Source organism: Temnothorax nylanderi, unplaced genomic scaffold (genome assembly GCF_030848795.1).
Source record: "Temnothorax nylanderi isolate EJ_2023f unplaced genomic scaffold, tnyl_v1.0 TNYL_tig0221_pilon, whole genome shotgun sequence".
In the NCBI taxonomy this organism is placed as follows: Eukaryota; Metazoa; Arthropoda; class Insecta; order Hymenoptera; family Formicidae; genus Temnothorax; species Temnothorax nylanderi.
The window spans coordinates 192,396-214,292 of record NW_027249283.1 but is presented as its reverse complement, the minus strand read 5'-3'; the positions used below and the strand labels follow the sequence as shown (position 1 = coordinate 214,292).

The following is a 21,897-nucleotide window of genomic DNA, read 5'->3' as shown; positions in this document are numbered from 1 at the left end:
TCCAAATTCTCAAAAGTTTTTCGAAAACTATTTAAGTTAAATTTATACTCTTCCTGATTTATTTTTTTAATTATTTTTATTTTATAAAATCAAAATACTGTTTAAAGTAAGAGAAATATAGAAGTCTTTTTATATCTTAAAGATTTTTTATATCTTGTGTTTTTCCTCGTATCTTTTATTACAGGATAATTTTTAATTCTGCCATTAATGTCCGCCAAATTGAAAATTAACGTTTACAATGTATGACTCGGAGTTAAGGCAATTACCGCTTATAGATCAGAAAGAGGAATGTCGAATAATGTCCGAATGCGATATTCACTTAGTTCCATTTCTAACATAAGTTACGAAATAACTATCAATTGCTATAACTCCAGAATACGGTATACTCGAGCGAGTGGAACAATCGATATTGTCTTTGTAGAACGCTCATTTTCGCCAGTCCGATACAAGAAGTCTTTCCTGGTGATCCCTTCGGCGGCAAGGATATCGTGCCAGTGAGAAATTTGAGGGAACGTAGTGCCAGAGAGGGCGATCCCGTGAACAATCCAGCGATGCTCACTCGGCCAAGTCGATCTCTGACCGTTCGAGACGCAAGATGCTTTTCTACCGATTATACCAGGAATCCATTCCAGCCCGACAGCACCACGTATCCGTTACCACATGTCACGCATCCGCACTGGCATGAAAGAGAACTCCAGTATCTTTTACACAACAGACACCCACTCGAGCCAATGGGCACTTCTACTAGAGCGCGGGAAGAGACACCGCGAGCGTATCGAAACGTCGACGTCTCATTTGCTTCCTATGACGGGATGCTCTCCGAACGCGCGAATAGATGGTCGACGAGCTCGAACGAATATGATGATAGATCTCGCGAGGGTCATACGGCTAAGCCCAAGTACTTATCGAATAGAAGACGCCAGACAGCCGGTTTGACCAGATCGCTCACCGAGAGGCGTCCGAAGGTCGCTCGTCTCGACAGGAACTTCCGAAGAAGCTTCACAGGCAGGGTGGAAGATTATAGAATGGATTATAGAATGGAAAATGCCAGACGGACAAATTTCAGCATCGAAACGTCGTTGTAACGAGCGTTGATTTTCGGGTGCCAATTGCATCGGTCTCGGTTAGACATGACCGCGGTTAATTCCTCTACTGGGTAGAATGTTTCTCTAAATTGCCATGAAAAACTCACAATATCGGATGTTTCATTGCGATAATTAAATATCGAGTAAAAGAATATCTTTACATCCTATCATAGCTCCAAAGTTTACAGAAACGGTACAATATACATATAACATCGGAAAGTATTGATATCTGGATAATTCTATAAAACAAAACGATCTCGGCTTTGCATCATAGAGTTTACAATATGATTTCAAAAATATCTTGATAAATGGGCATATGATCTAAAAAGGAACAGCAGATTAACTTGGAAGTTAATTAATCCAGATCGTTGCACCGGTGCAATTCACTCCTAAATAAGATTACTAGTTTTTCTCCCCTGTCTACAATATTATAAATGGGACTATAATCTAATTAGGACAGGGAGTCACTGAGGATTTTGCTGACCTGAACTGTCGGCACGACTCATTGTCAGCCTTAAATTGTTACTTCTTTGTTCCACGCTACTTGTATCGTAAGTATCCGTCCTACAACTTTACGAATTAACCATATACGCGAACGGGTCATGCCATTTTTCAAAAGACATTCCAATGCGGGCTATTGCCCTTAGCGCCTTCACTTAAAGGCACTCTCGAAAGAGGACCACAATGTTACGCGCATTTTGGAAATTTGACAATCGGCTATCGGAGAGGCTCGGAAAATTATCACGTACATGTGCATTCAGCGTTAAATACCAACTATCATCGTTTCAGAATTTTAAGCTCACTTTAATTTATTTATGATTCGTATCAGAATTCAGGATAGAATTTTATTCGTAATTTTGCTATTTTATGTGTGTAATACAAAAACTATTTAAAGAATTAGAATACATACACATATTAATATACATTAATAAATTATATACATATATGTATATTATATATGCATATTATACAGGGTGTCCCATGACTCGAGGTCCATGCATTAAGGATGTGTTATTGAAGTCATTTAGAGTTTAATAGAAGAAATTGTTTAATAAACATATCTCCGTAAATGTTCCTAACAGAACCACAACTATTGAAAGTTAATATGAATATTTGAAACATTTTCAAATATAAATATCCTTGGACTACTTTCTTTGGGGGCATATGAAGTCAGTAGTTTATGCAGAACAATCTCGCAATAGGGATGAACTTGTGAACAGAATTATGGATGCAGCAATGCAAATAAGAAATTCTCCTGGCATGGTGGAGCGAGCTGTTAGATCACTTTTACCGAGGACAAGACATTGCATTGAATCTGCAGGAGATAATTTTGAACAGAATTTGTAAATAAACAAGTTAAATTAAATGTTTTTTTTCTTTCCTTTTTTAAATATTTACATCAACTTTCAATGGTTGTAGTTCTGTTAGGAACATTTACGGACATTATGTTTATTAAACAATTTCAACTCTAAATGACTTCAATAACACTACCTTAACGTATAGACCTCGAGTCATGGGACACCCTGTATATGCATGTATATAAGGACCAGTCAAATGAAAGTGAGTCAAGAAAATTATTTCAGAAACTCTTTTACCTTTATTTAAAAAAAGTTTTTGAAAATAGTCTTTGAAAATAGTTCCATAGCTCTTCAGATCTTGATAAAATTAGACTGGGCGCATAGTATCGACTTACATCGACTAAACTGTTTAATCGATGTCGAGCACCAATAACGATTTCTTATCAACTAAACAATTTAATCGAGAACTATATTACAGAATGAGTGTATCTAGTTTAACGAGCTTTTCGTGTTAATTCCCAGGTAGCAGGATGACGTCTAAAGACGTCTTAATAATGTTTTATTTTATTGATGTTAGAGACGTCATTAAGACGTTATTAATACGTCATTTGACGTCACTCGCTGCTACCTGGGTTAACCTATGTATTAGAAAGTATAATATTTTTGTCGATAATATACATGACTTCATACTCTGGCGTGGTAACACGATCGATGATAGTCGATCGACACTTATTTCATCAAAAAGTTATCAAGCTGTCTTTTGACTTTTTAGTCGAGTCGATATCAAGTTGATGAGTAAGCGCGTTCTCATAATAACTCTGAGCTTTTTAATGATCTACTAAATTGTCAATCGACGCAAAGAGTCGATAATATGCGCCTAGTCTTATTCAGGAGCCATGGCTCCTGAATTAATGCTAATATTGCCTACATCACAGCTATGCATCCGGCTAGAATTGTTAAGTTCTACTTACTGCATCTTAATCAGCGCTCTTGCTGTGATACAAGTCGTTTTAAGCCCGTATCAGACTACGGATTGGGATTGAGATTGGATAGAAATTTAATCAATCAGAATAGAGAAAACTGACCTCAAGTTTAGTGAACTTTGTATTGATTGGTTTGACTTTACAGCACCGGGATGGTAAGACCTGCCCTCTTTCAAACAGTTTCTGTTTGTAACACCAGACGTTACATCCTCTCTGCGTTCTTTATCGAGCAACTTTACAGTTACTCAACCTAAGCCGCAGAAGGGCTTGAAACAGTTTTTCAGGGCTTCCAGGGAGAAGCCGCTGATCAAGGCAGCGACATGGACGCACTTGACATCCCTGCTTTCACTCTCCCTTATGACGACTTGGCTACCAGACCTGTGTTTTGTCTGTCGAAGAAAGATAAAAGTCTCCTCAACCGACAAATCAGGTTCTTCCACATGTACCAATGGTGTTTGGGTAGCTCATCGGCTGGCAATGCATCGAAAGGAATATCCCTGATTTTGATTTCGGTGAATAGGCTTTTTAGCTAATCCGCTGATTGTTCATTGGCGCATTTATATAAAGATGATTACGCCATTTCTTTCTCAGGAATTTCTTATGAAGGTGGGAACTAGCGCACTCTTGAAGTTCAAGGATCTGCTGATCAGCTTTCTGATCACACCCACTTCACCGACATCTAGCCCTCGTTCTAGAAGGCTATCCTGATTATGCTCTTAATCGCTTGGGCGCAAGGACATAATCTTCGATCAATGACCTTGGGCTTCTTGCCTGGGTGACTGTCCGACAGATTGGAAATATTGTGGCATAAAAAAAAGACACGCTTTTACGTGTCAGATGTTGACCATATCTTTCTCTCTTTGTCCTTTGTATCCGAAGAGTAGGACTTTGGGCTTTTTCAGCCTGTCCTTCTCTCTGCAGCTGCTTTTTATAACAACGTCTGGCAGCGCTGCTATAGCGAACTCGAGTTTTAGTTAGACCCGATTCCGCAACTGGGGACTCCTCCAGTCGTTCGCTCCCTAGGAAAACCATATCTTGGAGGACTTTGTTTGAATTATTTCAATTGTTAAGGCCTCCGCACAATTAAAAATATAAGAAACAAGGAACAGATATTAGCGATTAGGACTAAAAAATCTAGAATAAAGTTGGATGCACGATGAAAAATACAGGCAACAGAAACAATAAATAACACAGGCAATAGATTTTATTGGAAGCCGTGTATTAATGCTACACCAGCTTTATTCCTGATTTCTTATTTCTAATCGCTAATATCTGTTCTTTGTTCCTTATATTTTTCATTGTGCGGGGGCCTTTATTGTTATTTCTGGAACAAAATGAAACTAAATTCTATTTTTCGTCCCACAAATACCGCGATCGCACGATTTCATCCGGATAGAGTCGCGAATGCCCTGAATTTGATTCGTATTCCCGAAGGGCACACGGTATCCGGGAGGCACCGTTTTCGACATAACTCCCCTTGCGCCACACAGCAATCGGTATGGTATAGCTTATACCTTGTGTGGGAGATTTCTCTTCGTAGATTGTACTCAGTTACACCTCTGAGTGCGACCTTATGCCTTTCCACCATTCCAAGATGAGATAAATCCATTCGGAGGGGGGAACAGCACTTTTATTACTTTTATAAAGTGTTAAAAGGATTTTATCATAATATCTTATGCGAATTATAATAGAATGTTTAAAACTTACTTTAAACGATATATAATTCGCGTCAGATCTCTATCCTGAATAAATTAAATAGGGTAACTCCGATATTTACGCCGCGCGGGGATTTATGTCACAGAAGTTAAAAAAATAGAAGCAAAAAAAATGAAGGTGTTTGCTCGCGATCACTCTGTTATTATGTGCCTTTATGCCATGTTAGTGTTGTGTTGTCATTTCAGTTCTTTACTATTAATATTAACGAAATCGTCATGAGTTGAATCGATTTCTCAATGTAGTAAATAGCGCGATCATATTATGACCTACGTAAAATGATTACTATAGGGAATGTCAAAGGTTTAATGGTTATTTCATGATACATGAGTGTAGAGGGATATAGTAAAAGGTGGAATATATCAAATATATAAGTGCATAGCTCCTGTATTCTTTATTTAGCTTGATATTTTGTATATTCTATCTATTCGCGATATACGGCATTTTGAGCGTGCAGGATTTATGCTATAGTAGACACTCTGCAAAAATTGTAATCTCCTATGTGTTCTTTTTCCTTCTTTTTTTGAATCGTATAACAATAATCTTTAATGCATCTATCTTTCGACTATTTTCTTAATTCTTAAAATAGATCTTAAAATAAAATTGTTCTCCCCTCACATCCTGCACCTCCGGTATAACATTCAATTAAGTGATGTGCGCTTACGTCGTTCTTTGGATAAGTACAAGCACCGTTGTCAACGGTGGTTGTTGAATCTAGAAATCAAAGACATCAACTACATGATTTCTTGTTTACGGTCTGAATGTCAAGGGGATTGAAGATGAGTTGTATGTCGCCTTACCCGCGGATACCATAACAAAATTCTTTACACTTAATAAAAATAAAATAGCGCACTTTGATAACTTGACCAAACACAAGTTGATTAGAAAATTCAACAATCTACAATTTAAACACAATGAACAATTCAATGCTCTCCTTAATACTAACACGAGCAAATGGATTATTAACATTAGCAATAAACAGATTCCTGAAAATATACTAAAGATACTAAATCTGGGTAGTAAGTTCGGACTACCGGTTAACCAACATAACAAAAATGACCGCTCAAAAATTGTTCTAGATTAAAAATTTTGAACAAGCTAAATACATGCTCGCAAATGAAAAAGTTAACGAAGTTCGCTGTTTAATTTCGAACTCGCTACATGACTTCATAAAAACAAATAAAAAGTTTAATTCTATCAACCGTTACATTACTTCACAGTTTTCTGTTTGCAATAAATATCTCAGAGACAATGCTGATCTCTTAGTTACGAACGCTGACAAAGGTCAGACTACAGTTATTATGAACAGATATGATTATAACTCGCAAATGAGTTCGCTCCTCAACGATCCTTCCACTTACAGAAAACTAAATAGAGACCCGATAAAGAAAATAACTTCAAAACTTAATTGTTTAGTGAAGTCATGGCTAAATAATAATATTATTGACAAAAGAGTTTACAACACACTAAATTGTACGAACGGCAACCTTCCACGTTGCTATGGACTCCCGAAGATCCACAAGGATGGCTACCCATTACGCATAATTGTATCGGCCATTGGCAGCCCGTCATATAATATCGCGTCCTATCTACACAATATCTTAGATAAAGCACTCGCGAAACAGAATTCGTATGTCAAGGACAGTTGGTCGTTTGTGAAAAGCATGAAACAATACAGCATCCCTCCTGACTACATCCTGGTCTCTCTCGATGTTGTTGCTTTGTTCACGAACATACCCATTGAACTTGTTTTGACCGGAATCGAAAAAAGGTGGGATGCAATTTCGGGAAAGACTCGGATGAGTCTTGATCAGTTCTTGCATGCGATTAGGCTGATTTTGGAGTCTACCAGTTTTTCTTTCAATGGGGAATTTTTTGAACAGATTTTTGGTAGCCCAATGGGTTCCCCCCTTTCTCCGATCCTGGCGGATATTGTGATGGATGACTGTGAAACTAGCTGCCTTCGGTCCTTTGACTTTCATATCGAGATATTTCGCCGTTATGTTGACGACATTTTTATGTGTATTCCGAGATCACGACTGGATGATGTTGTCCTGGCTTTTAATAATTATCATCCACGTCTCAAATTCACGTATGAATTGGAGAAGGACAATTGTTTGAATTTCTTGGACATATCTGTTTACAGAATCGATAATTGTTTAGTCACTAATTGGTATCGTAAACCAACGTTTTCTGGTCGTTATATTAATTACTTCTCGAGTCATCCTTTAAAATACAAGATTAATACCATCATCAACTTGGTCGACCACGCCATACTTCTGTCGGACGTACGGTTTCACAACGATAACATCAATTTGATAAAATCTATTTTATTGAACAATTGCTTTCCGGCTTCTCTCGTGGATAAACACATTCTAAGAAGACTTGCTGAAATTAACAAACGGCCAAATAACGATGAATCTGACAACCGTGCGGATAGAGCCAATATCCCTGATCTCAAAAGTTATATTCCTATCCCGTATGTTAAAACTTTTAGTGAGGGTTTACGACGTATTTTCAGCAATTACGGCTTGAGTACCCTATATACCGTTCCAAAGAAACTTGACGCACTAATTAAAAAAGGGAAGGACAAATTAGAGAATAGTAAATGCACGGGCGTTGTCTACAAATTAGATTGTTCAGATTGCAATGCTTGTTACATTGGTCAGACCAAGCGCCATTTAGAGACTCGCATTAAAGAGCATTGCGCGGACATTAACAAGCATTCCAGTCAGTAATCGGTCGTCAGTAAGCATAGAATAGAATTTGACCATAATTTTAAATGGCAAGAGGCCATGATCTTACACAAGGAGCAGAATCTCAAAAAACGTGAAACTTCCGAAATGATATTAATTAAAAAACATACCGACGCTATAAATTTGCAGAAGGACACAGAAAACTTGCCATTGGTTTACGATCGGATAATAGCTTCTCTTTAAACTTTACACTCTATGTTGTTTTATGTATTTGTGATTATTCGCGACATGACACAATTTATCAGTCATTCGTCGGGCGCCACACGTGACGGTCATGCCTCACGAAGTTTACATTCTGTTCAACCGCCCCGTTAAAGATTAATGATGACTTGTAATTTTATAACTTTTGACGCACATTGATCCATGTAAGTTGAATTTGTAATTGGCATTGTATCCACTTTAAATGTATTACCGGCAATTTACGTGACGATAATGTTCCAGCATAACTTGATAAGGACCCAAAATAGAGGTCGAAACGTCGTTATAATTATTCAATTATTGCCAGTCAGGCCGACTAATAAATACTTTATATTATTTTATTACTGGCGAAGGATTATTTTTGAAATTAATTCTTAAAATTTTATAGTTTTATAATTTGTTTATCATTCTTATACCTTAATAAACTTTTTAAACACATTTTATAACTTATTATGATATTTTATTGCCTTATTTATAAACATTATTTGTAACATTTTTTATAAAGTGTATATTCCATCTATGAATGGTCATATATCCCATTCTTATGGGATATATGACAAAAATGCAAGTGTTTCTAAAAGTTCTTTTTTTGTTAAATACAAAGGATAAATATTTTATATTTCTAATTTTTTATAATAGTAGACAATATAAAGTTTTTATTGGTATAATTTATTTGCCTTAAACATAGTAAATAGTACTTGATAAATTAAGATTTCCTTAGGTGCGGCGTATATATCGGAGTTACCCTATGCAGAGAGATAGGGAGCTCCTCCCGATTTCAATAATTTTGAAATATGTTATCAAGGTCATCACATAGCGGCTGCGTTCTGATATTCACTGCCAGTACTGAAAATCTATAGTTTACGATACATACACTATAGATCAGAGTACCTACTATTCTTATAGGTCTGGGTACCTATTCTTGAAATCGTTTGTTATGAAACGAATTCGTTTATGATCGAACGAAAAGTTGCGTCAACTGAGTTCCCATTGGCGCTCAACTGGGAAATCCCCACCTTTTCGTTCATAAACGAATTCGTTTCATAACGAACAATTTCAAGAATAGGTACCCAGGGATATACAACTAGCGGCCCGTGAGTCGGATGCAGTCCGCAAGGCTCTTCAACCCGGTCTGCGACGTCCAAGCTTGACCCGCAAAACAATGAAAAATAAACTAAATTATTAGCGCATGACGCCGAATTGTTTTTTACATTTGTCAATAATGCGATATTGCGACTGGGGTCCTGAGGTTTCGAGAACGCATATAACTTCTCATCAACTGCATTTGTCGCGAATAAGTTACCAAAATCTTGATTTCAGCGATATATTTATAAAAAAACATAAAAGAAAACAAAAAAGTGAAAAAAAGAAAAGCAAAAAAAACAATAAAGTTAAAAAGAATTTGACTTTGCCTTACCTTCACGTGGTGATTTCTGGGTAATGCAAAGAAGGTAAAAAATATATAAGTTCTATAATTTAGCAAAAGTTGAAAACCTGAACCGTACAATGATAGACCTCGTTTCGCCCTGCAAACAGGGGTGGGATGTGTGGACCTCGCTTCGCGTGGATGGTTCTCTGGACTCTGGACAGCATTGTACGATTTGGGTTTTTCAACTTTCCACATGACTTTAGGTCCACCCCCACCCACTTCTGCTTACGGGAGAGGGGCTACCGCCCCTCCCCCCGTCTACATGTGTACTGCTTATACACACATATCAGCAAATTACTTCCCTTAACACAATACAAACTATTATATTTCTTAAACTTTATTTATTGATAACTTTTTAATAAACAATGACCGGCTAAAACCTTTTGAAGGTTACTCAGGGTAATGACCTTGGATAACATATCTCAAAATTATTGAAATCGGGAGGGGCGCTCTATCTCTGCAGAGTGGTATAGTTAATTACCTAAATTAACTACCGCTCTGCGGAAAAAACGTCGTGTTTGTTGGCACAAAAAGGATATACATATACTTGAAAATAAATATTATAAAGAAAGTCAATAATTCAATTGATTACATAGCACAGTGATATATATTTTTGAAATAATGACTGTCTATAAACTTGCATAATAATTATTATTAAATTGAAGCACTTCTGAAAACTATTAAATATTTTTATCTAATATTGATGACTATAACTGTGTCTGAAGACTTTCAAGAGATTTTAATTTATTTCATCGAAATGGTCAATCATGCCTGAGATCTTCTGATATTACTGAGTCATACAACTCTTTGGCTAAATTTTTGGCATTTTATTATGTTTATTTTACAAGTTTATATATGTATATTTTTTATACCACCTGCTAATAAACATGACTGATTTTTTTCTACGGGGTATAGTTTCTAATTCATTTTATTTTGTCTACTTATTATAAAATTACAGTTATTTAGTTTCAACAACTTTCCAATTATCTGTCACTCTATATGTGTATATTCTAATTTCTCCATTGCTTCTTGCATTATATGGTATATATAAATTACAAATAGGATGCTATTCTGAATCTCGGTACAAACAATCGTTTTAAGTGATATAAATCGTTTAAAGTGAGCCTTAAAAGGTATTTATAAGAAATTCTAGACACTAATATTATGGTAAAGTTATTGCGATTTATGACTTAACAAAAAGAATCTAGAAGAAAAAATGATTATTTCTTTTAGCTCTTTTTATACTTGATACAATTAGATCTCAAAAATGCTCGATTTGTAGAAATTTCAAGTTAAATTAGTAAAAAAAAGACATTTTCTTAAATTAATTTATCAAATATTAACTTTATTTATTTATTTATTAAATACACTATAATGTAAAAAATTCCATTTAAAATCAACTATATTGTTAAAATTATAATTTTGAAAAATTCGTAAATTAGGATTAACAAGATTTTTATAATTATACTAGATTTACATTATAATCACTATCAGAAAGATGGAAAATTAAGGCTTTAAGAACAACTTATCCATTATATGGCTTACAATTTTAGTATTAAAATTTATATATTCGGAAATCTAAAAAACTTTTATATTACAAGTTTGAGCAAAAATCCAAAAATTTTAAATTTATATATACTCTATATTAATTTCGTCATTTTTAATTTATTAGTTTTGATGTTTTTGTTTTCAATTATTTGAAAAATCCTTTGAATAAGCAAGTAAAAAATGTAAAAACTACCTGTGATTTAATTTATACTTATTTCCGGAATATAGGTAACAAATGCAATATATTTAATCACAAAATCCGTTTTAGGGTTAAAAGTTTTGATGACATACTCAATTTTAAATGAAACAAAAGATTTTCATATGATGAGTAACACGGTAAATTTTATTAAAATCAGGGTTATAAATATCTGAATAATATATGTATGTATTTGTTTCTCTTAGGATTATATAATTGCTTATATACATTCTTACAACTAGCTTAATTTAAACTTATCCTATTTTAAATTTAATTCAATTCGCTTATATTATCTCTACACCATATATCAGTTTTTCTGTCTTCCGGATGCATTAAGAGTTCCATTACTCTCTCTCTCTCTCTCTCTCTCTCTCTCTCTCTCTCTCTCTCTCTCTCTCTCTCTCTCTCTCTCTCTCTCTCTCTCTCTCTCTCTCTCTCTCTCTCTCTCTCTCTCTCTCTCTCTCTCTCTCTCTCTCTCTCTCTCTCTCTCTCTCTCTCTCTCTCTCTCCCCCCCCTCTCCTTTCCACCCTCCCTTTCTCCCCCTCCCACCCTCTCTCCCTCTTTCCGTCTCTTCCTTCCGCCTCTTCTTCTCCCCCTCTAACCCCTCTCTTCCTCTTCCAATTTTGCTCATCTTCTTTTTCCTTATTCCCTCACTCCATTCTTTCTCTCTCCCTCCTGTCCTCGCTCTCTCAACTTTAAAATTTTATTTTTTTATTGAACTACATTATTGGATATAACTACATTTAACGTTCAATGCACTTACCAAAACGAATATAGAGCGTAGTATATATCAAAACAAATAGAAACCAGATTGCTGGACAGAGCGCGCCAAACGAAACTACGATCGCGCTTCGGAAGTGAGTCCACGTACAATTAATCTTTCGAGACAATGTGTCTCGCTATTTTAGCCAAGCCAATTTGAAAGTTAACGCGCAATTTACAATTAGGCGTATACGCTATTACAAAACGTCGAGAGTCAATTACGTATGCAAGCTGTCGAGGTGTTATCGTAAGCAATGTTTCCTTAGGTTATCATTTATCGAACGTTTAATGGATCCTTAGGTTTAAGTTTATATATTGCCTACATTTCGCGAATATTACAAGATTTGCTAGTATTTTGTACATTTTGATTGAATACGGCCGATTTATTCGCATTAAATATATTCCGTAAAAGAATTCGATGTTCTATTACATACCTACTCTTTTAAATCGTCATCTTTTATTTATTAATTATAACAATTTATTAGAATTACTTATAAAAATTATAAAGAAATTTATATTATACATGAAATTAGTTAATAATATTATTGTCTATCTTAATATTATTGTCTCTGTGAGAGTTGCTCGTTTATATTTGCCTTCGCAAATAAACTGAAATGCTGGCAACTAATAAGAATGTACCGGATGCATAGCGATATTCACATTTTCGGTTTTCTCATATGTCATCATTGTTACGTTTAAATATAAACGATGATTCGAAGATTCCACTTGTTACCATTTGTTACGAATTGTATTTAAATTCGCGTACACGCCATGCCACAAACAGCTCTACGGAAGATATATAGATGAAACGATAAAGATTTACGAAAATTCGTTCTAGGAATTGAAATTTATTCTTTTTTTCTTAAAAATTTGATAAACAAGAATTAAAAAGGTATGAAATCCAAATTATTTTTTTTTCAAAATCCTCATTTAGCAATATTGCTCGTAGAAGATACAATAATACGAAGGAAAAAAGAATTTTTTTTGTTATTTAAAGTCCGAGCAGCTCAAGATAAGAAGCTTGATGTCGTAGAACGAATTTTATTGGCGATTTCTTTCGAGATATATGTCTACCTTTCTTATGTGCGCGCAGTTTTTCGATCATTACGGAACTGTTTTATGCATAGATCCGTCGAGCGATACTTATAAGTTGCGCATTTTCCTACGGAGGATAAAGCGAAGTAAATCTGAACTAATTAAGTAATCTGTTAAGCGATAGCTCAATTAATTAACACTGCACGCAGTTATTATTGTCAATGCGAGCGTACGCGCAATGACCAGGAAGACGCGCCGAGTTTTTGATAAACTTCATTTTCAATCGCAAAAAATCGGCGCGTAGCGGTGCACGTGCTCAACACACATACACATACACGCACACGTTTTACCAACATATGCCTTCATCGTGTTTATACGTATAATACTTTGGATTCGTAATCTTAAGGCTAAAAAGAAGAGCAGCATTGCGCAGGAATTAACGCGAGTCCAAAGTTTAAAGCGACTTCGACTAAACTTGGATTAACTTGATCGGCGATTAATCCAACCGATGGAATTGACTCCGGAAAAATTTCCATTATTTTCTGCAAATCGTTTATTTCTCATCTTTTTTCCCTACGCATGAACAAAAAATTGTCAATTTTATGTTACTACAGGCATTACTGAATACGATAATTACCGATTAAATTAATCAGAGTTGTCTCAAAGTCGTCCTTAAGTCGCTGCTTCGAAGCTGTTTCGTAGATACACGGAATGTCCTTACGCGCATTTTTTTATTTACATGGATTCTTCGATCAATTTGAAAGAAACTTGGGACACTCTGTGTATATAGACATTACGTCCGTGTTGAAGACTCGAACGATGCGTCACGAATAGTGTGTGATAACTTATTCTTGGTCAAAGATTTTTCATACAAAAATATACATAAATATGTATATATATATATATATAAGAAAAAATATCTTATATATAATTATATACATATACATATATATGTATATAAAATTGTATACATAAATATATGTATATAATTATATATAAGATATTTTTTCTTTCTCTTGGATAATTTCGAATAATTTTTATAGAAAAAGTAATAAAAAGAATAATTCGAAAAATAACTTTTGCATTGTGTTTTTTAAAGATATGTAAAGGCCAATATTTATAGTCAGATCTTATATTTCAGATCGTCTTAAGTTTATCTTTAGATGTTGTACGACTCGTTTTATTGGCTACGATGCAGCTAAAGATGAACTATAGACGTATATATAATAGACTGAACATTGTGCCATTGGCGAGCTTCCGGCAAGATCTGAAGAACAGAAGATATGCTTGCGGCTTGCGGAGACGCTTTCCTTTCTAAATTGTCACAATTATGAGGTAAACTTTAAGACGATCTTATAATATATAATAAAAATCTGACTATGAATACCGGCTAAAATGGCGAAATATTATAATATAATGTTCTATATATAATATCACACTTCACATACGATTATTACATTTATATGTCGTCAATGAATTAACAATACCGTCTATATGTAACAATTAGTAAAGTTTTCAGGAGAGGCAAAAAACTGTGCCCAAAGTGAAATATACAACAACTATTATGTAATGAACATCCTTGAATGAACATTGAAACTCATCTGTAAATAATATGTATAATCATTTACGATCTTACCTGTAGAATGATAATACGGAACAATCGAAGCCAAAAAGTGCATTTGAAGAAAAATGTTATATATGCGGTATTGTTTATTCATAGACGATATAATTATATATATATATATATATAGGAAAACTGTTCTCATTTCCTCAAACTTCACTTTTTATAAAAACGCAATGCAAAAATTACCCTTTTAATTATTTTTAATTCTTTCCTGTATAATATATAAACAGAGAAAATGTGCCCATATAATGTCTATCATACATTCTCGTTTTATATATCGTCTATATATATATGTTTTATTTTCTTTATACAAGAAAAAGAAATCATATATAGACATATATTTTATATATAATTTATATATTTTTATATGAAAAATTTTTTACCGGATCGTTTCAGCCCGAAATGCTAATTATAGGAGCACGACGATCAAATGTGATATATAAAAACGATTTTAAAAAAGTCGAAAGTATCGAGAGACTTTTGATTAAAATTTACACTCGGTGCTCTAAACACATGTTTAAAAAGGATAGATCGGTACGTACCTACCTGTAAATTTTCTAGAAATGTTCTAAAGTGGTTTCTACAATCACGTTTTATACGTCCGATCGTCGGGGCTGAAACAATAAGTGGAGAGCTCATAACGCGCCAGTAGTGCGATTCTGTAACTCGTTATGAGGTATCGACTATCGTTGCGCAGATATTTTATATGGTAAAAAAGCTGCGCAATTGTCGTTATAGCTCATAACGACGGCATAACGAGTTACAGAATTGCACTACAGATAGCCAGAGGCCGCCACGAGAATCTCAGGGTGACGAGTCTGACGAGGAAATATAGCGAATTAATTTTCGGCGTAGCGAGTATTGTGAATATCCGAAGATCGTAATTTTTATTATCGCGTTTAGATTGAACGGCGGACGAGCCTTTCCATTCGATCTTCAGGCGGTGCGATGGCAGACGCTAAAAGCGGGAGCTTTGCATCGTTTAAAATTTTCAGCGAGAATTGAGGAAGGCGAACGCATCGTCGTTAGAGGTAGAACTTCGAGATTCGTTGACTGCCATTCACGGTTACGCCGTAGCGATTGCGAAGTACACGCGAGCGAGCTGCATGATGTTTTGTCGAATGCGCTACACTGCGACGACACGTTCGATCCTATAGCAAAACACGCTCCAGAAGAACAGGAGAGACGTCGAATAGCTTTCTTACTGAAAATGTTCGTACAACGAAGCCGTATTTTTTTAGCGAAGTACTTGACGCAACGTACTTGACGCTTAGGGAGTAGAGAAAGTATGCTTGTTGAGTAGGCTGTTTACATGAGTATGTATGTACGTATATATAGCTATCGCGCTACGAGCCAAATATAACGAGCCAATGGGTAACTCCGTCGTTTAATCGACGTTTATTTAAGGTAGTTCTCCGGTCCTTGTACTAGAGAAAATCTATTTTCTCTAGATTTTCTTGAAACTGTGAATATACGTTAATTTAGGTGTGCTTTATGCGTAGTATAAACTTCGGTACCTCTTGCGGTATAAAAATCGAGATACTGAGCCTCAAAGTTTCAATTTTTACCAAAATTTAGTAAAAGTTGAAACTTTGAAGCTCAGTATCTTGATTTTTATACCGCAAGAGGTACCGAAGTTTATACTACGCATAAAGCACACCTAAATTAACGTATATTCACAGTTTCAAGAAAATCTAGAGAAAATAGATTTTCTCTAGTACAAGGACCGGAGAACTACCTTAATCACTCGCGGACAATCCACGTGTACTTTTAAGGCGCGCATAACGGAATCGATTTCGCTCTGTCTTCGAACAAATTAACGATACAAAACTTATGCCGTCTAAAAAAAGTGCTCTTCTAATTAAATGTCATTATAGGTCGAAGTAGAGAGGTTTCTCTCTGGTCGAAGCTAAACACGTGATAAAATGGAAATGCGATAAGAGCGGAATCACGCACGCATACCCGTTAGTGTAAGTCGTCTATAGTTGGATGTGTTACAGGATATACATATACTATATATTCTCATCATCATTATTATTATTATTATTATCACTACCATTACCATTAACAATATCATGGATAATATAAATCGCACGATATTGCTATAAAAACAAATGGCTACGTAGTATAATAAACATTACTAGAAAACGGAAGAAAAGGGGGTGAGCTTTGTCGCTATAATGCGAATAAAACAAGAAATGCGCATTCTGCTGCTATGTATTTAAAGAAAAATAAGATAATTTTAATAAAAGCTATGACAGTGAACTAAGCTAGGTGATAAAGTTTGTATAACATCGAGTCGCAAAAAACATTCCACAAGCCAGTATTCACATAGATAATACAGATATACAACGTGCGTGTACACGCAGTGTTCCGTTACTCACTGTCAGTACTGAAAATCTATAGTGTATGTGACGTAAACTATAGATTTTTAGTACTGGCGGTGAATATCGGAACGCAGCCTTTATTCTTCGTTTTAAAAAACGGAGACCATCATAGATATAAAGATTGGCGCGCCGATACGAACACTTGAAAATTTCGTCAAAAATCGCGAAGAGATGACGCCACCTGCGTCGAGGAATGGTGTACGCAAAAATCGCCGCAGGTACGCAATATTATGCACGTAGAAGAGTCGATTGCCAATTTACATATGACACACACGCCTCATAGGAATTCTCGCCTCTCGAGGACAGTCTAGAATCCGGTTTTCTCCTCGCGCACACACTTTTGCCACTTTACAGAACATATCGTGTTCTTACTTAACTATATAATAAATATATATTTTCTTTGTATGTGAACAGTTTTGTTGCTTTCGCGCGAACTAAACAAATAGGACAGATGGGATTCTTTATTCAGTTGGACTAACGTTATCAGTAGACGATTATGCCAAGGCTAGTGCTCAACAACATATACTCGTTATACATCTCGTCTCGATATGCAACGTAAAGACTAATTATTATTCTTCGTGAAACCCTGCCGCGTATAGTACACTCGGTAGTAAAGCGTTTTACTTCGCCAAAGCGAATATGAATTGTCGAACTTCAGAAGATATACTCCCTGCAAGCAGAACAGTAACGATGATAAATAATTAATTATCTTCGGCGAAACACGTATGCATACACGTGCGATTAAATAATAAACCACATTTTCTTATGCTTTTACCTCGCCTGGATATTGATGACTTCCAGCGTAAATCTCCTCTTGCGAGTCTCTCCTATATATCTTTAAATTGTACACAAAATAATATATTAGTACAAAACTTGTGTAACTTAAATTGGAATTATGCAATTTTATCTGCAAACGAATACAAATGTTAATGGTATTTGAGTACTCACGGGTACTATAACGCTTATAGGTGGGGTAGTTGTTCTACGTTCAGGTCGGGCGTTACCATTCACCGACCCGCTCTCTAGATCTTCCCGCGGTTCGTACTCCTCCTCGTCCTCGTCTTCCTCCGACTCGCTTATGTATACGGACACCTGATTCGTCTCTGGTTTCGACCATTCGAAATAAACCCCGAAACCAATATCGTAACCGTCTGTTGCAAACTCCCAGAACAGGCACGTACCGTCTTCGTGCGTCGGTACTCGCACCGTGACAGTTTCCCCGTGGCCGACCTTGATGACCGCGTCGCCCGTTTCCCTTTTGATGGTCTGCTTAAATTCCTCCACGCCCTTTCTCGTCCACATCTCTGCGGGAGTTATGGGCGGCCAGTCCTCCACCTCATCTGAATCTTCATCATTCACATTTTCGTTCGTGTCATCCTTGTTGTTGACGTCATCGTCGTCATCGTCATTTTTGCACGTCACATTTTCCGATTGTACGCTCTTTTTCTTCGTCTTCTTCTCCTTTTCCTCTTCTTCCTCCTCATTTTGGTCCTCAATAACTAACTGGTTCTGGTGAAGTTGCTGCATGTACTGATGATAATGCTGTTCCTGTAATTGCCTAATCAAAACGCCCTGCTGCTCCGGATTGCCAGGATACTGTTGCTCAGCGTATATTTTGAACTGATAATACGTTTGTTGATTCAAAGCATCCTGAATCTGCCTCCTTTGAGTTTCCTCCTTCAATCTCTCTTCCTCCTGCTTCTTCCTCTCCTCTTCTAGCTCCTTAAGTTTCTTTTCCTCTTCCAGCTTTTTGGCCTCCTCTTCTCTCTTAAGCCGTTGCTTCTCTTCAAAATCTCTTTTTTGCGCTTCAACTACAGTTCTGAATAAAGGACAAAGTTTGTCCAGCAATACTATAAATCCTTCCATCGCCTGCTCCTTCGATATATCTCCCAGATTTTGCCATGCCAAGCGCCTGTCTCTTCCGATCATGTCCAGGACACCTAATGGTGGTGCATTTTCAGCTGTACATTTTCCATGCGTCACTTGTTGCGTGAACGCCACCAGTTTCAGTTTATCCTCGTAAGAGAGATGGACAGCTTTGCCTTCTTTCTCTAAATAAAATAAATATTTCGGTAATAGTTTTGTCAAAAATTCTGATACTTCTTAAATGTAACTTATTTACTTGATACATCTCAAATTTATAATATCGAATATTTACATATTCTTTTAACACTTGTTACATCTTAAACATATATTTAAGTACATTTGTCAACATTCATATTTATGTTACATCAGAATCTTATAATTTCATTTTTCATGATAAAACACGATAATTGTTGTCAACAATTGATGATCATTGCACACATATTACAAACTTATACATTGAATACAAGAGAACTCTAATCTTATTTTATATAAAAACTTTTACAAGTGCATTTTATAAGTCTGAAAGTGCTCACAAAAATTTATATAGATATATACATTCTCTATACTTGACAATTCTTATTACAAAATATACCATTTAAAATTAGCAACTATTTGACAAGGAAATAGAAACTGTTGTATGCATCTTTCAGTTGTATTATTATCTTTAATACATAACATTTAGAATAAAAATCTTTATCGGAATTCATTCATTTTTCTTTGTTATAAAAATCAGCACGGCAATGGAAAAGTATAAAAAAAATATATATATATATAATAAATTTTTGCATAGAGGAACATGAAAGATTTTTAACGCAGTAGTTTAATTGAATGTCTGATCTAAATAAATGTGGTCGCGTTGTATCGCGACGAGGTGGCACAGGTACCACGCGAGTAGGTAAACTTTTAAGCGCTCACCTTTGTAGAAATTGATCGCGAGCTTGTAGAGCTCTCGCGTCTCGAAGCCCCAGAGCCGCGGCTCGCAACTCCTCGTCGTAACGTCCACGTCATTGCCGTCGGTCCTGCCCGCCGTCGTCTCGTCGTCTTCCGTCGCGGAAATGCTCAGCTCGTCGATCCGCTCGCCGAGTGTGGACACATCCTCTTCGGCAGCGGCCGCCATTTGCGTTCGTGTTTGACACGTCGATCGAAGATTGATATAAATCGCGCGTGCCTAACCTCGTCGCTTTCGCTCTCGTCCTCGTCCAACGTCGGAACACGATCGCCGAGCAGCAGCCCAGCATTATCTCGTGAGCGACATGACGAAGATCTGTAGGCGCGCGCGCGCCAACACGTTCGCGCACGCGATAAAGGCGCAATAAAACGCGCGACGAAATCACCAATGATCACGACGCCGGACGCTGCTGCGGGTGGCTGTGTCTGGACTGTCTGGCTTATTGTTAGTTTACACCGACCGTTTAGTACGCGTACCAAGTACTATATTCGGACTAAATCCATTGGTACGATCGATGCACATAAACGTAAACGACGGCGTATCAGAATAGTATGATACTCGAGATTCTCGAGAACACAGTGTTCTGGCTGATCTGCTGGACACGGAGCAAAAAATGCCGAGAAAAACGGCGCAACCAACGCGAACGTGGACTCGACGCGGCCGGCGGCGTACTGTCACGGTATATACTTGTGGTACTGTATGTTATGTATGTATGTATGTACATACATACACCCGTGTTGTATCTCGCGGCGGGTCGAGGTCGTGGCGAGTAGATACGTGCACCTTGGTGCTCCTGTACGCCTGACCGGCCTGACCCTCGGCCGCTTGGCCCCGGCCCCCCGCAGACGCATATTTATGTCTTTACATGTATGTACCTATACACATACGTCTAGCGACCTCCGGCGATTCGCGTGGTTTTTCTCTCCTGGTAACGCGCACGGTTCGATATGAGACGGAATAAATAGAAAAGTTATGGAAGAACAGAAACTCTCGCTGGGGTATTACAATCTAAGGAGTACCTATTCAACTGCGATACGTTAGACAGATAATCCGTTTGAAATGTTTGAATTTATCGTTTTCTTGTTCACCGGCAATCCGCGATGTCGATGGCATCAATAAGATCGTTCTATAAATAAAAATTGATCGATCTCGATGCCATTGACATCGCGGATCGCCGGTGAACAAGAAAACGATAAATTCAAACGACGATTTTAAGAAAATAACTTGCACCTTTGCATCAGTCGTCTTACTCTTAGGGCCTGAGCAGAATAGCTGACTTATAATTTTAAGACAGTGTTTTATGCTTTAAATCTTTGTTTTTAGCAACGCACAATACTGTCTTATGTCTCAAGTCTTACAATGTTGACACTTTGGCTGCATTCGGGGAGCGCGCTATTAGCGCTATTGCATCATTCTATCTTTATCGCTCATCAAGTGTAGAACAAGGATAGAATAAGCAAATAGCGCTAATAGCGCGCTCCCCGAACGCAGCCTTTGTACACTCGTTTAAGACTTGAGACAAAGACAGTATTGTGCGTTGCTAAAAACAAAGATTTAAAGCATAAAACACTGTCTTAAAATTATAAGTCAGCTATTCTGCTCAGGCCCTTAGTGTCTGAGCAGAATAGCTGACTTATTTCGGCGCATCTTTTCTCTTCAAGACTGTCGTCTCAGTCAGCAAACTGCCTGCAGTATAACAGATTGGCAGCAAATTTGCTCAGATATCGCAACGGATCTGGTATCATATCTGTGTCCAAATTAAACTCTTGTTTTGACAGCAGATTGTCGGCAGAAACCGAGCAGAATCTATCATTTTGTAAACATCTAAATAAAATACTTTATTCTATATATAATGGAATACTATTATTTAAATTGTTACGAAACGACAGATTTTGCTCGGTTTCTAATGGTCGATCTTTCATTATATTCTGTTAAAAGATTCTGTTATATTTCTGTTGACATTCTGTCGCGACAAACGTTGCTGTACACACTTTCAAATTTCGGTTTTCGACAGATTTGGCTATTCGGGTTGTTCTCCTTGTCATTTAATTCGTAAAGAAACGTGAGA

At 36.5% G+C, this 21,897-nt stretch overlaps 3 protein-coding genes and 1 pseudogene across 6 annotated transcripts in view; 2 read left to right on the top strand and 2 right to left on the bottom strand.

The window, feature by feature from the left end:
• The window catches only part of LOC139779336 (uncharacterized), a 60,200-nt gene extending 43,304 nt beyond the window's left edge, over positions 1-16,896 (top strand). For 3 of the 4 annotated variants that reach the window (XM_071717674.1, XM_071717672.1, XM_071717671.1), the window contains one exon: positions 422-16,896. In XM_071717674.1, coding sequence (XP_071573775.1) covers positions 422-1,085 — 664 coding nt within the window. In that variant the 3' untranslated portion in view covers positions 1,086-16,896. The remainder of the gene's footprint in view (positions 1-421) is intronic. The other variant, XM_071717673.1, reaches the window with a different exon arrangement.
• LOC139779345 (uncharacterized) lies at positions 3,361-4,835 on the bottom strand (annotated as a pseudogene).
• On the top strand, positions 6,381-7,817 carry LOC139779344 (uncharacterized). The gene has a single exon (XM_071717684.1). It carries the CDS (start codon positions 6,381-6,383, stop codon positions 7,815-7,817), a length of 1,437 nt encoding a protein of 478 aa, XP_071573785.1.
• LOC139779337 (Golgi resident protein GCP60) lies at positions 16,827-20,664 on the bottom strand. The gene is made up of 4 exons (XM_071717676.1): positions 19,796-20,664; positions 17,963-19,065; positions 17,790-17,849; positions 16,827-17,684 (listed from the first exon to the last, which is right to left on the bottom strand). Exons 1-4 carry the CDS (start codon positions 19,995-19,997, stop codon positions 17,577-17,579), a joined length of 1,473 nt encoding a protein of 490 aa, XP_071573777.1. The 5' UTR covers positions 19,998-20,664; the 3' UTR covers positions 16,827-17,576.
• Between the last annotated feature and the right edge of the window lie 1,233 nt (positions 20,665-21,897).